This window comes from Primulina eburnea, chromosome 16, assembly GCF_022965805.1.
Source record: "Primulina eburnea isolate SZY01 chromosome 16, ASM2296580v1, whole genome shotgun sequence".
Taxonomy (NCBI): domain Eukaryota; kingdom Viridiplantae; phylum Streptophyta; class Magnoliopsida; order Lamiales; family Gesneriaceae; genus Primulina; species Primulina eburnea.
The window spans coordinates 819,929-834,124 of NC_133116.1; the positions used below are offsets into that span (position 1 = coordinate 819,929).

At 33.8% G+C, this 14,196-nt stretch overlaps 2 protein-coding genes and 1 pseudogene across 3 annotated transcripts; 2 read left to right on the forward strand and 1 right to left on the reverse strand.

The window, feature by feature from the left end:
• The first annotated feature begins 2,601 nt into the window (after nt 1-2,601).
• Nucleotides 2,602-7,745, forward strand: LOC140816336 (inositol-pentakisphosphate 2-kinase). The gene is made up of 9 exons (XM_073175543.1): nt 2,602-2,755; nt 2,877-2,981; nt 3,416-3,619; nt 4,135-4,282; nt 5,132-5,178; nt 5,755-5,865; nt 6,001-6,597; nt 7,109-7,300; nt 7,635-7,745. The coding sequence occupies exons 2-8, from the start codon at nt 2,880-2,882 to the stop codon at nt 7,262-7,264; spliced, it is 1,365 nt and encodes a 454-aa protein (XP_073031644.1). The 5' UTR covers nt 2,602-2,755; nt 2,877-2,879; the 3' UTR covers nt 7,265-7,300; nt 7,635-7,745.
• LOC140817238 (AAA-ATPase At3g50940-like) lies at nt 7,646-9,501 on the forward strand (annotated as a pseudogene).
• Nucleotides 9,502-11,278: 1,777 nt separating this feature from the next.
• Nucleotides 11,279-13,886, reverse strand: LOC140816800 (phosphatidylinositol/phosphatidylcholine transfer protein SFH3-like). 2 transcript variants are annotated; one of them, XM_073176257.1, is made up of 7 exons: nt 13,704-13,886; nt 13,062-13,137; nt 12,281-12,547; nt 12,106-12,183; nt 11,918-12,019; nt 11,783-11,832; nt 11,279-11,680 (listed from the first exon to the last, which is right to left on the reverse strand). In XM_073176257.1, exons 2-7 carry the CDS (start codon nt 13,131-13,133, stop codon nt 11,581-11,583), a joined length of 669 nt encoding a protein of 222 aa, XP_073032358.1. In that variant the 5' UTR covers nt 13,134-13,137; nt 13,704-13,886; the 3' UTR covers nt 11,279-11,580. The 2 variants fall into 2 exon arrangements, with proteins under 2 accessions (XP_073032358.1, XP_073032357.1); XM_073176256.1 differs by having other exon boundaries at nt 11,281-11,680; nt 13,675-13,885.
• Between the last annotated feature and the right edge of the window lie 310 nt (nt 13,887-14,196).

A 14,196-nucleotide genomic window follows, 5' to 3' on the forward strand; every position in this document is an offset into this window, starting at 1 on the left:
CGTAATTCGATCGGATTGGAACGAAGACGGGTTACTTAGAAGGAAGACATAATATTAATATAGTGAATTGACTTGATATAGTGAATTATCTTTAGTCGTCTCATACAAAAGTAAAAATCGTAAAGAATAATTTTATAAAATTAATTAATTAATTTTATAATCGTCTCTCAATATCTTCTTCTCAAAATATCCAAATCAACTGCTCAAATATCAGGACCTTATAAAATATTTTGAATATCGACAATTGAGGTTTTATGTATGATATTGCCAACTAAAATGCAATAAATTACACCCATAGAATACAATTATTCATCCCGATTTTTCCTTTTTGTTTCATATTTGCAAATCACACTACAAGGAAAAAAGCCTTTAAAACTGTTGTTAAAACTCCTGTGGTTAAAGGGTGTACTGAAAGACAAAATAACTGTCGCAAACTCTCTTTAAATACCGGATCTTCCGCTCCATCTTTTTCACCATACTTCACAACACTTAAAATTTTTATCTCTTACACAATTTTAACACTTTACAACACTTAAATTTTTTTCTTCCTACACGATTTAATTTCGATTTAGGATAAATTTTTTTCTTTTCATTTTTGATAACTTTTTAAGTGTTTTTAATATCATGAATATTGTTAGCCTATTCCAATTGTAAGTTTTTTTTTTAGATTTATTAAATTATTAAAAGTAATTTTTTTTATTTTCTCGAAATTATTAGCGACAGTTGTACTGAAAACCGTAGCTAATTATGGCGGTTATTTTCAATTTTGAAATATTGCGACGGATTTGTATTACTGGTTAGGCTAAAACTATCGCGAAATATAGCGACGGTGGTAGGGAAACGGTCGCTATATTTAAGCAGGCGACAGTTCGATGGCGACAGTTTGTATAAAACCGTCGCTAAATATAGCGACGGTTTCATAAAACTGTGGTCTTTTGCTTAAAAAAACATGCTTATAGACAACGGTTCTGAACCGTTGTCGTAAACGCTCAAAAACAAAGGTTTTATAGAACCGTTGTTATTAACCCTAAAAACCGTTGTCTTTGAATCCCAAAAGCCGTTGTCTTTTGCTTTAAAAAACGCCATACGACAACGATTTTAGTGAAAACCGTTGTTAAAAATTAAAAAGTTTTTTAACAACGGTTTTCACTAAACCGTTTTCGTATGTGTGTTGTTAATTCATGAATTTCTTGTAGTGTCATCGAGTGCTGTTAAAGTTAAGCACGTAGAAAACCTAATAATATATACACAAAAAATTTTGTGCGACCATCTTACAATTCAATTTTGTGAGACGAATTTCTGACTCAACTGAATTTATGAAAAAATATTATTTTATGTCAAAAGTATTATTTTTTATGATTATTATGAATCATGTCAATCAATCTCACGAGAGAGTAGAGACCTATACACACAAAAGATATACAGATCGAAACATACCTTTTGTGTGTGTGGAATTATTTGAATCATTTTTAAATGGAAATGTGATGTCAGTGATATATTGATTAAGATTGCAACAAAATAAACTAATCATTATGCATGATTAATTACAAAGTTAAAGAATAATCCACAAACTAAATAACATTGTTATCGTTTGATTGTAAATTTAATTTTATCCAGTGTAAATTATCTAAATAGTGTGCTTTGTTGATTAATCATCCCGATAGTTTATCCAGTATGTAGGAATGATAGCAGTTTATGGTTCATACGTCATAAAAAGTTATAGATTTAATTTCATTATAATCTGGTTTTCTATAAATTAGGAGGAGACTACGTGATGATATTCGTTATTTCTTTTTCTAAAGTTCATAAAAACAAGAGATTTTTACGATAAATGTAAATTTAAATAAATCTAAAATACTAGAAAGTAGGAAGAGTCAACTTTAACAGGCGTTGTGTAGGCTGTTGGATATTGTGATCGTGGCTATTGCTCGAAGCTGTAATTCGAAAGTGAAGAGGGTTAAAGACCGGGAAGATAGTTGTCTTTGAGGTTAAAGAAATGAAAATAGTGTTGTTTGGTTAATTTTTTTATTCCATTACGTGTAATTATAATATATGTCTAGTGGTTTTCACGGGTGAAGTTCTATTTCATGTGTGATTATAGAGTAAAGATTTTTTTCGATTGAAGTTTTAATTGAGATGATCTCGCTATATAATTTTTTTATAAAATCAGTTTTCAGTTCAATAAAAAAAAATACATAAAGATCGTTAAATAAAGATAATGGTGATATGTGAGTCGTGATACCGTCTCGAAAAAGATCTCCTGAAAAAACATACGTGTGTGCCCCACAAATTTTGGATACTCGGTTTTCGGATTCGACCCGACATGAACTATCAGAATCTGAAAAACTCGAGTCGATGCCCAACTGAAGAGGAGAATATTGGAATAGAATTTAATACTTATAATCTTTCTCAATAATAATAATAATAATAAAACCAAATACTGCAACAAAAAAATAAAGCAAAAAGCAAATTCGACTTTAGGCAAAATTATATTCTTGCACAGTTGTATATATATATTCTTCGTTTGTTTGTTTGTTTTTAATTAAGAAATGAATAGCAACAAAGAAAAACTTTAAACTCAATAACATTTTAAATAAAAACCTTAAACAAGATAAAAATAATTAAAAAAAAAAACGAGTATAAAGGGGCATTGGGAAGCAACGCTCTCTCGTGCTCACGAGCCAACAAACACGCTACTCTCACTCACTCTAATAAGCCCTAAAATCTCCAATAATCAGTCTCAAATTTGGTTGAGGTAAAATCCCAGTAAACGTAGACTCTAAATTGTCTGCATGATGTTAATTCGTGTTGAGTTTCTTGTGCATTTTGGTGCTTGGAAATGTAACAAAAACGGTGTGTTCGTGTGTTGTGAGCAGCTGATGGAGATGGTTCTACAGGCCAAAGACGCGGTCGAATGGGCTTATAGAGCTGAGGGAGCTGTCAATTTGGTTCTTGCATACTGTGGAAACTCTCCAAAATTTGTAAGTTTTTCTTCTTTTTTTTCACTCTCCTTTGATTTTGTTTTATTGGCTTTGAGCTGATGATATATAGGCATGTTTTCATCTTTACCACATCGTTTTTGGCCTTTTCCGTATGAAGATTCAGTTGAAGTTTTTCCACTATTTTAAAAGACCTTTGCAGGCCATGCAAACTGCTGTATAAATTGTGGAGCTTGGCTTGTTTATTGTTTGTAATTTGATTAATGGTAGTGAATGAAAGGCCTAAGAAAATATCCTTTCTTTTTCTTGCTAATAACATAAACCTATTTTTTTTATTTGCTTTGAAATTTTGGATGTATCAATCAAAATATGTGTGTTATGAATATTATAATTTGAAATACAATTTTGATGGTTGAGGTAGATGTTTTTTGTTCTACAGATGTCTCAGTAATTTTATTTTTTTATTGCCTCTCTAGATCGGAAAGGTTTTAAGGGTTCAAAAGGTCTCAAGGAATGGATCTGAATATGGGAATGGTCATTCAGCACTAACCAAGCATGAATACGTCCTGTGGGGAGAAGTGGCAGGCATTGCCTCGGCCCCTACAAGGGAAATTGTAGAGCAACTCTATGTGCAACAAATCATGTGCCCATTGTTGGGTTCTGAGCATGTTGATGCAGGGGTAAGTTGTAACCATCTCAATTCTGAATGAAAATCTTATTACCTTTGCACACCTAACCTTTAGTTTTAATATCATTTCAGCTATTTATTATTACCATGATAATGATGAATTCTCCTCACCAAATATACAATTTGCACCCATTTTCCTTTCATGTGCTTGTTATGCTTGTTTATGCTTCAGTACACGCTTATTTTTACCATTGCTCATCAATTTTGGGATATGAGAGTACAATTCCACGTTTCGCTTTGCCTTGCAGTTGCTAAAGATATAACCTTGTTTCACACACTCTCCACATCCTTTAATGATGCATAAAGTAGATTTACTTGTTGTGTGGCCTACAACGTGGCATCATGATGTAGTCACTTAATACATGTTGATTAAGTAATAGATGACTGGTGTGATGAGATCAGTAAATCGAAGTAAAAACTGCTATTAAGTTGACACGATATGGAAAGTGATTATGCCATTATTGCCTCTACGACTTATATATTGGATCTTGTCATGGCTTTTGGCAGATTCGTGTTCTTGTGTCCAGAGAATTTTTGGAGGCAGTCGAAAATAGAGTTCTTCATTCTCGTCCTTCTTGGCGCGTTGATGAGGCTAAAGTCAATCCCCTATGTGACTCAGTTCTTCTTATTGCTGATCATTCAATATTTCCTCTCGGTACCAGCTTCTTTCTAGCATTCTTGTAAAAAATGAATCGTTGCTTGTGCTCTCCTTGATTTAGGTTTTCTAGATATGTATTCATTTATATTTTATATTTGTCATTACTATCCTTTGCTGAAACCACAAAATCTTTCCGGATATTCTTTTAACATGAATGGACTAAGAATAGATATGCTTGCTCTATTTGAGAATTTTCTTCCATCTGCTGTTCAATTTGACGGCATCCTCAATTTGTATTCCATGACCCATAAGAGTTTTTTTTCTCTATGGATATGACAACATTTTACATTTAGTCTAGCTTACTGTTTAGAGAGAAAATATACTTTTCTTGTAAATTCTATTTCAGCATGTGAAGAAAATTTTCATGTTATCTGATTGCATATTTGATGTTCGGTGTAAATTTAAAGTATGGGAGGGTTTAATTAAAAATCATCCAAGTTGACTTTATCAGATTCAACCAAAAAATGGTTACAAATTGAAATCCCATTGTGAAAAACATGTTGATTATAGTATTTTTTCTATGAGAGTCTTGATAGGTTGCCCTTAAATTAGGAAGTCACTGAGGGAAAGTGTGTGCACTGCCTCAAGATAGATCCCCTCTTGTTGTTGAAGATGAAGATAAGCTTTTCAACCACAATGTTAAAATGTACATGATTTTACACGACTATGTAATAGAGGTAGTTTAATTACATGCGATCCATTAATTTGTGAAATCATCTCGTTTAAATTGAGTTTTTGATGATCGAGAAATCAACCTGGAGGCTACTTATGTGTTTACTTGTATTCCATATTAAATTGGTGTCTCATGTTGGATAAGCAATTCCCTAATCATGGTATAATGTTCAGTTTCAGGCATGTTCAAGGAGGATTTTTGCATCTCTGTGGAGATTAAGGTGCTTCTCATGTCATATTTGTTACATGTTGTGTTCCTTGCATGTTTATGCATATTGTGTTAGAGATATAGGTTGTTTTGCATTGGCCTCTAATTTTTCCTATCTTGATATATTTGAGAAAAATTAATGCATTTCATATCTGTCACATTGTTGTGTTCCTTGCACGTTTATATTTATTGTGTTTGAGATGTAGGTTGTTTTTCATTGGCCTCTAATTTGTCAAGATGAGAAAAATGAATGAAGTGGAATAAGAAAATATGAAAATGATACTTGGATAATATGTTTGATTGTTGATTTGACATGCGGTGTTTGATGTTATATAATGATTTCTTGAAAATGATTAAATAGGAAAAAAGAGATTAGGTAATTATTGTGTTTGAAAATGATGATTTGATATTTGAATTGGTAGGGTGTTTGGTATTGGGGATCTTTTTAATTAGATCTAGAGTCAAAATGGTTTTTCTTATTTAAATAGACAAGAGTAGGGAAGATCCAACAAAGTTAAAGCCGATTCCTTCTAAATCACTTCTTTGGGATCATAACATCTTCCATTTCTCTCTTCTTCTAAAAATGCAGCCCAAATGTGGGTTTCTTCCTACTTCACAATTTATCGCTGAAGAAAATGCCGTCAAAAAGAGAATTACTCGTTTTCAAATGCACCAAGCTCTGAGACTACATCAAGGAAAGGTAACACACGTTCTTGAACTACAATCCCCCTACTCCCAACTGCATGAGATATGAGTTTTTTTAATAGACCTATACCTGTATTTGCACTAGTTTTCTTTCTTGTTACTAATGGATTCTGTGAATGGATCTATCCAGGTGTCACAAATAAGCAAATATAACCCACTAGATTTATATTCGGGATCCAAGGATAGAGTACAAAAAGCAATTAAGTCTCTTTTCCTTACGCCTCAAAATAATTTCCGGGTTTTCCTTAATGGTGCATTTGTTTTTGGAGGCCTAGATGCCACAGACAGTACTAGTTGCACTGTTGACCAAGCATTTGATGATGCCCTCAAACATGTCATTCTTGCAAAAGATGGGATGCATACAAATTATTTTTTGGAACTTGTGGCTGAGGCAGTTTTCAACTCTAGTTTGCTGAATCGATTGCTTGAAGTACAGAAGCTAGACATTGTTGACATTGAAGGAGCCATTCATGCATACTATGACGTTATTTCTCAGCCTTGTGCAGTGTGTCAGGAAAAAGGTGAAAACATATTGTCAGGAAAGTATTCAGCCATGCATTCAATGCCAATGCATAAAAGCTTAAAAATCGTTAGAGATTACTTGATATCTGCTACTGCCAAGGACCTAAGTATGATGATTAGTTTTAGATCTAGAAGTAACATGGTTCAGGGATCATCATATGATGTGGTTTATCTGGATTCAACTCATCAGAGTTTTCATTACAAGGTATAATCACTGATAATTGTCCTCTCATCTTCTAGAATCGGAATGGCTAGTTCTTAGCTTTGATTAAGGTTTTTGCCCTTGTATGTGGAAGCATTGATGTGGAGATTTTTTTTCTTGTTGGAGACAGTTGCAAAAATCATCGGCATTATGTATTGTGATCATCTTGGTTGGACTTCATTTTTTGGGGATGAGGTTTATAGAAGGTCTTTTGTTTTTTCTTTTTTAACAAATACATGTTTTTGTCTCATAAAATGTGAAATATAATGTAAGAAAATGACACTGTTTTTATATTTCTTTCCCGTATTCATTGCAAAAGTCACGTGGCAAGGCATTTAGATATTATTGTAGTTTCTTAGGTTTCCAGGGAAAATACTTTCAGCTTTAGTTATCTTTTCGAGAAATTAGTGCTAAAAGATTATGGAGATTTAAATATTCTTAACATTGATGAATTAAGCGGTATGGTGTCATTTCGGTGATATTATAATTGCTAATCGAACTTGAACTTCTTTAGGCATCTTTCATTGATCTGGATATGAAGCCATTGAAGAAAATGGAGTACTACTATGAGTTGGATCAACGGATAGCAGATAATTATGTCCAAAGAGCAAAAAATGTGCAAGAATTTGAAAATGGTGAATCATCAGATTCAGATTGGCACAATACCTAAAGATGCTCCAATGCCAACGTGCAAATGCAATGACAGGTACCTTACAATAATTCATGTTTTCTTTCATGGTTTGAACTTGATTTGTCCATTGCATTTTCTTTTGCAAATCTTGGATCGTATGGTTTATCTGGTTTTAACTTGTAGTTAAGGCTAAGTTCAAAAGTATCACATTATTGTTTCATATTTCATTTCGAGTTCCTATTATTCGATGGCTTTCGAAGTTGATCAGGAAATGAACTGATGTATGGTTTTGAATAACAACACTTGCTTGCAGTCATAGAAATTAATTTGGGACCCAAAACCCGAATTGAATACTTGTGCTCTCCTTTTATACTCAATTTCATGTTAAAAGATGTCCATTTTTCCACAGAAATGTAAGTCATGGTCTCATCAGAAGAACACTTCAGTTTTTTTCGGGATATAAAAAGAGCGACTGCCGGAACTCTTGGATTGGCGACTGTCAAATTTTGGATCAAGTATGTGGAAAAATGGCATATTGGGACTGTGACTAGTGACTACCTACTGTATGTTGTTTATGTGCGTTTGTGTCTGTATCTTCTAAATCTCGATACGTTGTGTAAATATTTGTTGTATATGTGTATCTATTACCCTGAAATGTTACTTATCTCACGCGGTTAGGATTTGTAACTGTGTGTTGTCATTCATTGGCTTTTAGTAAGAGCTTAATTGAACTTTTTTGGTTGAAAAAGTTGAAATTGAAGAAATAAAAAGTTTTCATAAACTTTAAGCTATTTAGTCAATTAGTTTGATTTTTATTCAATACAAATCTTTTGTTATTTTTTAAATATATTTTTTATTTTGTGCCTAATGGTAAGATTTTAAAATTTGATGTGATGTAAAGAAAATATGAAAACAACTACAATTTTTGTTTCTATAATCCATAAAGACAGGTAAAATGGGAAATATTAGACATTGCATAAACAAACACAAGTTTTTAATAATAATAATTTATATCCTCTCGGTTTGGATTTTCGACAGAATCATATGCTCTGTCTTGCATTTGAATATGCCATATTCAAACCAAGATCAAATCCGGATCTTCTAAGTCAGTAGTTGGATTTGGATCCAGCAGGTAAAAATTCGTGCCAACACAAATTCAGGTAAAATTCTAGAAGAATTCGAGGGCCTTATTTAAAACTAGTAACCGTGGCACACACGTTGCGTGTGTCCTGAATACATGTGGCTAATGTGTATTTGCGCAAAATTTCGCCCTCCACACAAAGTCAAAGGTTAATAAACCCCTGAAACCGGAGGAATTGTCCGTAACAGTCAATATAAACCAAGAAATCATTTATTTCCATGATGGGGTTGAGTTACAATGGGTCTTGCTGTCATCTACCATCAAACAGGCAAATCAAGGGAATAAAAAGGGCAATCAGAAAACTGCGCTACGGTACTTTGAATGGAGTTTTCTGAAGAAATTTAAAGATATCGTGTTGAAAGTTTATTTGCCATACATATGGAGAAAAACAAAGGAGATCAAGGAAGAAATAAAGGCAGTTAGGCTGCATACGGTTGATTACAATGGCATAGATTATTGGAGATCGGTGTTAGAGAGAAAAAGTGAATAAAAAAAAAAAAAAGTGAATCAAATGGAAATGTGGTTGTCCCACATTGTCAGGTGCCCGGGCAACAATCTCCAGTTCATCAACCCGACCTGGTGAAATCGTCTACCAAACTCTTACCCGATTCACCCGGTCATCATCAATTATGATTCACCAAGAAATGCTTTTAGACATTAACCAACAAGAAGGGTTCTCTTCATGCTGCCAGATAACATTGCCGGCACTACTAAACTTTATTGATGGCTTGTGGTCGAGCTGTGGAGATGAGAGAATCATAGTCTTCACAACAAACCACAAGGGTCATCAATTAGACTCAGCCCTGTTGAGACCCGGTCGCATGGACGAGCAGTTGGAGATGTACTGCACAATCAATGGTTTCAAGACACTTGCAGCCAATTATCTGAAAATAGAGGAACACATACAATTTGCTGCCATTGAAGAGCTTTAAACAAAAGTGGAGGTGACACCAGCTGAAGTTGCAGGAGAGCCCATGAAGAGCGAGGATGCAGACACTGCCCTACTATGCTGTATCAAACTCCTCTTGGACAAAGAAAAGATTCAAGGTAAAACTCAATACAGTTGATAACTAAATAAGGAGCAGTCGACCCATCATCTCAATGCAAGGTGATGATGCAGAGCACCCTATTGAATACTGAGCATATATATTATTTATTTAATTCTTGTTTTAAGTACTTTAATATATTAATTCCATTTAGTTGAAAATGCCTTGGTCATGACAAATCTGCAAACCAGTAGTGAATGTATGTATCCATGACTAAATCTTGTCCGAAGTCACTGTCTGCAAAAGAGGGAAGTATCGATGTTGAAATATTGCCCAAGAACACATATAGAACGCAAGTAACACTTGATAGGATTGTTACATCAATGCAGATACGTATGTACTCAAGACTACCCCACCTTCCCTGAAGTCCAGACGGAGGGGAGTGGAACATCTTCAGGCATAAAACTCGTGAGTCAACAGTGATTCGACCACAGACTGTCGAATCTCACATTTTGTTCTCCTAAATGATAAATGATAGATAATGGCATGTCATTAAGGAGCAAAAAATCATGAAGCTCACTATCATTTGGTAGCAGCACTTTTGTATCCATCACCGTTTTGCGAAAATGTTATTAAACACCAGATCACAACCCAAGTCGGTAGTTCGTTAGGTTATACATACAAAACAAGATCTAAAAAGTTTCATCACGGAGCTTATGTAAAATAAATAACATAATAACATACAGTAAGCTTTTAATCGAGTGTTAAATAATTTTTTAAAAAAATATACGAATAAACTTTGATTCCAGTGAAACAGTTTGTCTTAGTTATTTTTTTGGGATCAAATTAATTTCTATTCTTTTTTTAAATTTAGAAATAACTAGTAAGATGCACAAAATTTGGGCATATATCTAATGTAGTCCATTGAATATTTGTAACGTTCTTAGTGGTACGAAACATGTGGTATCAAATTTAAATTAAAAATAAAATGAAATAATGATGAGATGAGGAGAATAACCCATTTGTAGAATGAATTGACAAATAAAAGATATAAGATATTAAAGTCTTAGATTGCTCGGGTATCCCTCTGGACCTTGACCTTGACCATGGGTAGCTGGCTCGATGATTGATCACGCTCGGCACCTAGCATTGGTAGACCACAAGCAATAATTGTTTTAGTTCTACTACCAAAGATATGAACTTAGAAACGGAGAGTAGTTTGAAAGAAATGACATTGAATCTTTGGAGTCATTTTTTTGGGATTCAGAAGTGAATAACAAACATATTACCAAATCATGTCTCGAGTGCTACAGCTGTGGATATAGGGATTTCGAGAATAAGCTTTAAGAAATATTACGTAATAATGGTTATGATGAGTGGTTTTGACAACAACCAGATCATTGTTATAGTAAATAGTTATTGTACAAAAGTTTGCGTGATTTTTCACATTAAAATAAAAAAAAAAAAGTAGTTTGGCTCCATCTAAATTTATTTTATATTTGTTTTTCGTTTTTATTCCACCATTATTCACGTTGAAGTTTTATTTGGTTTAAATTTACTTAATTTTTTCAAACCCCTTGATTGGCTTAGTTGGGACTTGTATTCAGTGATGATGGGAATATGACACAAACATTTGCTTCACCAGCCAGCTTCTTCCATATCGCAATTGGATTTGGGAATACCCCTTAGGTGCGATTCTTTATTCTTTGTCCAAGATCACAATTCATGAAATGCCACAATCCGCCAGAAAGTGTGAATGTTACCACATTAATTTTCATACACAGTTAGCATGAAAGGATAAAGCAGTCAGCAAATGAAATAAATTTTAGCCATAAAAACTAATGTACAGTAAGCATTGACGCATCATCAGCTGTACACCAAGAGATCTACTCAGAATTAATTCAGTTTAACGTACCAAGTTGAATCAATTTTGAGAGAATCTTTGATAAAAATAGTTCTGTACATGTAGTTATTACTTCAGGTCAATTCAAATGGTTCATGATTTTTCAATTTTCAATGACTAGAATTTTGCCAAATGTATCCCGTTCAACTTTGATGGAATAATCATGTACAGATTGTTGCACCTTCAATTGAATTCAAATGGTCCATATTTCTAAATTTTCTACTAACAGAATCTGGGAAAATTGACCAATGAAGTGTCATTTCTACCTCAAGTTCAAATTTGCTAAGGTACCATTTATTTTCTTCAGGTTTCAAGCTCCTCATGACTAAGCAATAGATATGTCTTTCCATGGTCCTCTGTCTGACCTGAGGCAGCCTCCTTCAAGCTTACAGTTACAGCTCCCACCAAGAAAATCCGGAAGCTCGCTGAGCACCAATTTGATTTCATTAGACTAGCAGCAAGTTCATGAGAAAGATTGAATGGGTACGAGTAAAAAAATTAAGTAGAATTCCATGAACTAATCTTACCTTTCATCAATCATTTCAAGCAATTTCGTTCGATACTTATTGCCAATGACCTAAGATTTTGGATAATGTCATAGTAAGTCTTTCGATTTATTGACTCATGGAAAATGTTTGTTTTATACAAGTATTTTCTTATACCTGAATCTTGGATGCTGTTTCAGGGTCAAGAAAGCATTTTATAGCGCTCCAAAGTAATCTAAAGCCAGGGCCAGCATTTACGATGAGCATTTGAGAAAGGGTCTGCATATATCAGGCAGCGATGATAAGCTTTGTTATGGAATATGACTATAGATAGAAACAAGTGTATCAGAAAGAGTTAGCATTACTTCGGGGTAAAAGTCATTATAAATCTTGCGGAGCTGCATAATGACATTTTGCACAGGTCTTGTAAAACTCTTAAAGGTCTGAACGGTAAAACAAACATTATCGAGCCAAATTGTCATAAAATTTTCAAAATGATAGAAAATGCAAAGGAAAACTAGCAGGAAGAGAAGTACTTACCACGCCTTCAACATCCAGAATCACCAAATTTCTGTTAATGTTTCTGTTTGCAGAAATAGAGCAAGCAGGAAACCTGACCCTATGAGTTTTCTCGTAGTCCAGGACTTGGTATTTGACATATCGATCTAAAGTGGTGACTTGCATCAATTTTTCCACATCAAGCTTTCCCAATCTTTCAATGTAGATTGGTCTTCCTTCCTTGTCTACACCGTGATAGCCCTGAGGGTAATATTTCTGAACTTCATTCAATTCCTTAAAGTCAAAGTCCTGGGGATGATACATTAAGCTACAAGAATTACAAAGCATTTCAAAATGGCAGACAATAATGTATTAATGAATTTACCACTTTCGACAAGATTCTAAAAATAAAATGAATGTTCTGTTCATATGATCAACCCTAATATTTTTTAGAAGTTAAATTTTGTTTAGTTTTCCAAAAACTTCCACCAGCTTCCTCCAACTATTTTAACATGTAACCCCTGGCTTTATCACTACACTTCAACTCTAGAAATCGTAAGTCATAGAAGCTTCTCTCTTGCTTATTATTTCTTTAAAAAAAAACCCTTTTCTTCTCTAGCGTTATTATTTCTCTAGATGCTTTATTTTAGTTCATTGAAGCTAGAATCTCAGACCAAAATCAGTATATATTGTTATCAGTAATTATAAAATCAGATGTTCGTCAAAGACAAATTATATGCATCCTCATCATGAAACCTTGGATGGATGGCATATCAAGAAAATGTATCAGGATGCCAACCGTAAAGAGCATAGTCAAAGTCACCTTCATTACAGCGTTAACACCAAAAAGTTTCCTCCTATTAAACATCTCGGTCAACGAGTTCTGTTCCTCCATCAATCTGATAAGCACGAAGCATTAACAATATCATCCCAAGATTTCATCCAATCTATTCTATGTTATACACAATAGTTCCGGAAACTAAGGACGATAATAAAAAAATATTTAGATGCCACGTTGAGTTGGATAGAGACGGCATAAAAACAGGTGCTTGAGGCTGCACTCCATTTAACTTCCACTTTCGAAACAAGTTTGATGAATGTTATATGGAAACGTAAAGAGCCATCAATTCCAGAAAATTCGCAAAATATTGAACTTTGGAGCATAACATTTAGCCATTCATCAAAGCAACCCCTGAATAACTGAATAAGTACAAAACAACCCAAATTTGTAGAACACAAATCGAAACTGCTGATGAACACAAAGCTACGAATTCGAAACTGAATCCTAAAGAGTTCGATCATAAACCGTATCACCACGAAATCTGTATGCAGGAACTCGAACCAAAAAAGAAAAACAGCAAAACATACAACACAATATATTCATAACAACATCAGGAACACATTTATCGGAGTAAAAGAAATCATAAGCAAGATACCAAGTAACAGGAGTAACCGTCGTAATCACAAGATGCAGCGAATCGCGTAGAACTCTGGTTTTGGTACTCGGAAGATGGCAGCGCTTCAAAAAGGAAGACGAGGTGGTCAGATGTGTACACGTGGCAAGATCTTGGTGGTTGCCGTTCTCTTGGCGGGAATATGCCGCGGAATATGAATAACGTTCATTTGTTTGCAAATGGATGCGTGTCTAAAAGGGGTCGTTTCTTACAACTTTGTTATGCAAAAACTAAGATAACTAATATGTAATCAAATAATAAATAAAATAAGAGGAATTTAGATTATTATTTTTACATTAAATAGATCGGAACTTTTTCTTTTTTCTTATAAAGGAAAAAAGAGAGATCGCTCATCGGAATAATAATTATGACAAAAGAAATAAAATCGATGACACCCGAATTAGTAGTTGTACAAGTAAAATGATAATCAAAACATAACTTTGTTTTAGACATTAAGAATTAGGTATCTTGTGAGATAGTGAGACGGATCAATTCTATCGATAT

Bases quoted from the DNA above. Each gene is read 5' to 3' on its own strand.
- LOC140816336 (XM_073175543.1), top strand. From the start codon at position 2,880: ATGGAGATGGTTCTACAGGCCAAAGACGCGGTCGAATGGGCTTATAGA. The intron at 4,283-5,131 runs GTACCAGCTTCT...TATAATGTTCAG, and splicing joins TCATTCAATATTTCCTCTCG to TTTCAGGCATGTTCAAGGAG. The intron at 6,598-7,108 runs GTATAATCACTG...GAACTTCTTTAG, and splicing joins ATCAGAGTTTTCATTACAAG to GCATCTTTCATTGATCTGGA.
- LOC140816800 (XM_073176257.1), bottom strand. From the start codon at position 13,133: ATGGAGGAACAGAACTCGTTGACCGAGATGTTTAATAGGAGGAAACTT. The intron at 12,548-13,061 runs GTGACTTTGACT...TATCATCCCCAG, and splicing joins GTGTTAACGCTGTAATGAAG to GACTTTGACTTTAAGGAATT. The intron at 11,681-11,782 runs GTAAGATTAGTT...ATTGGTGCTCAG, and splicing joins CTTGAAATGATTGATGAAAG to CGAGCTTCCGGATTTTCTTG.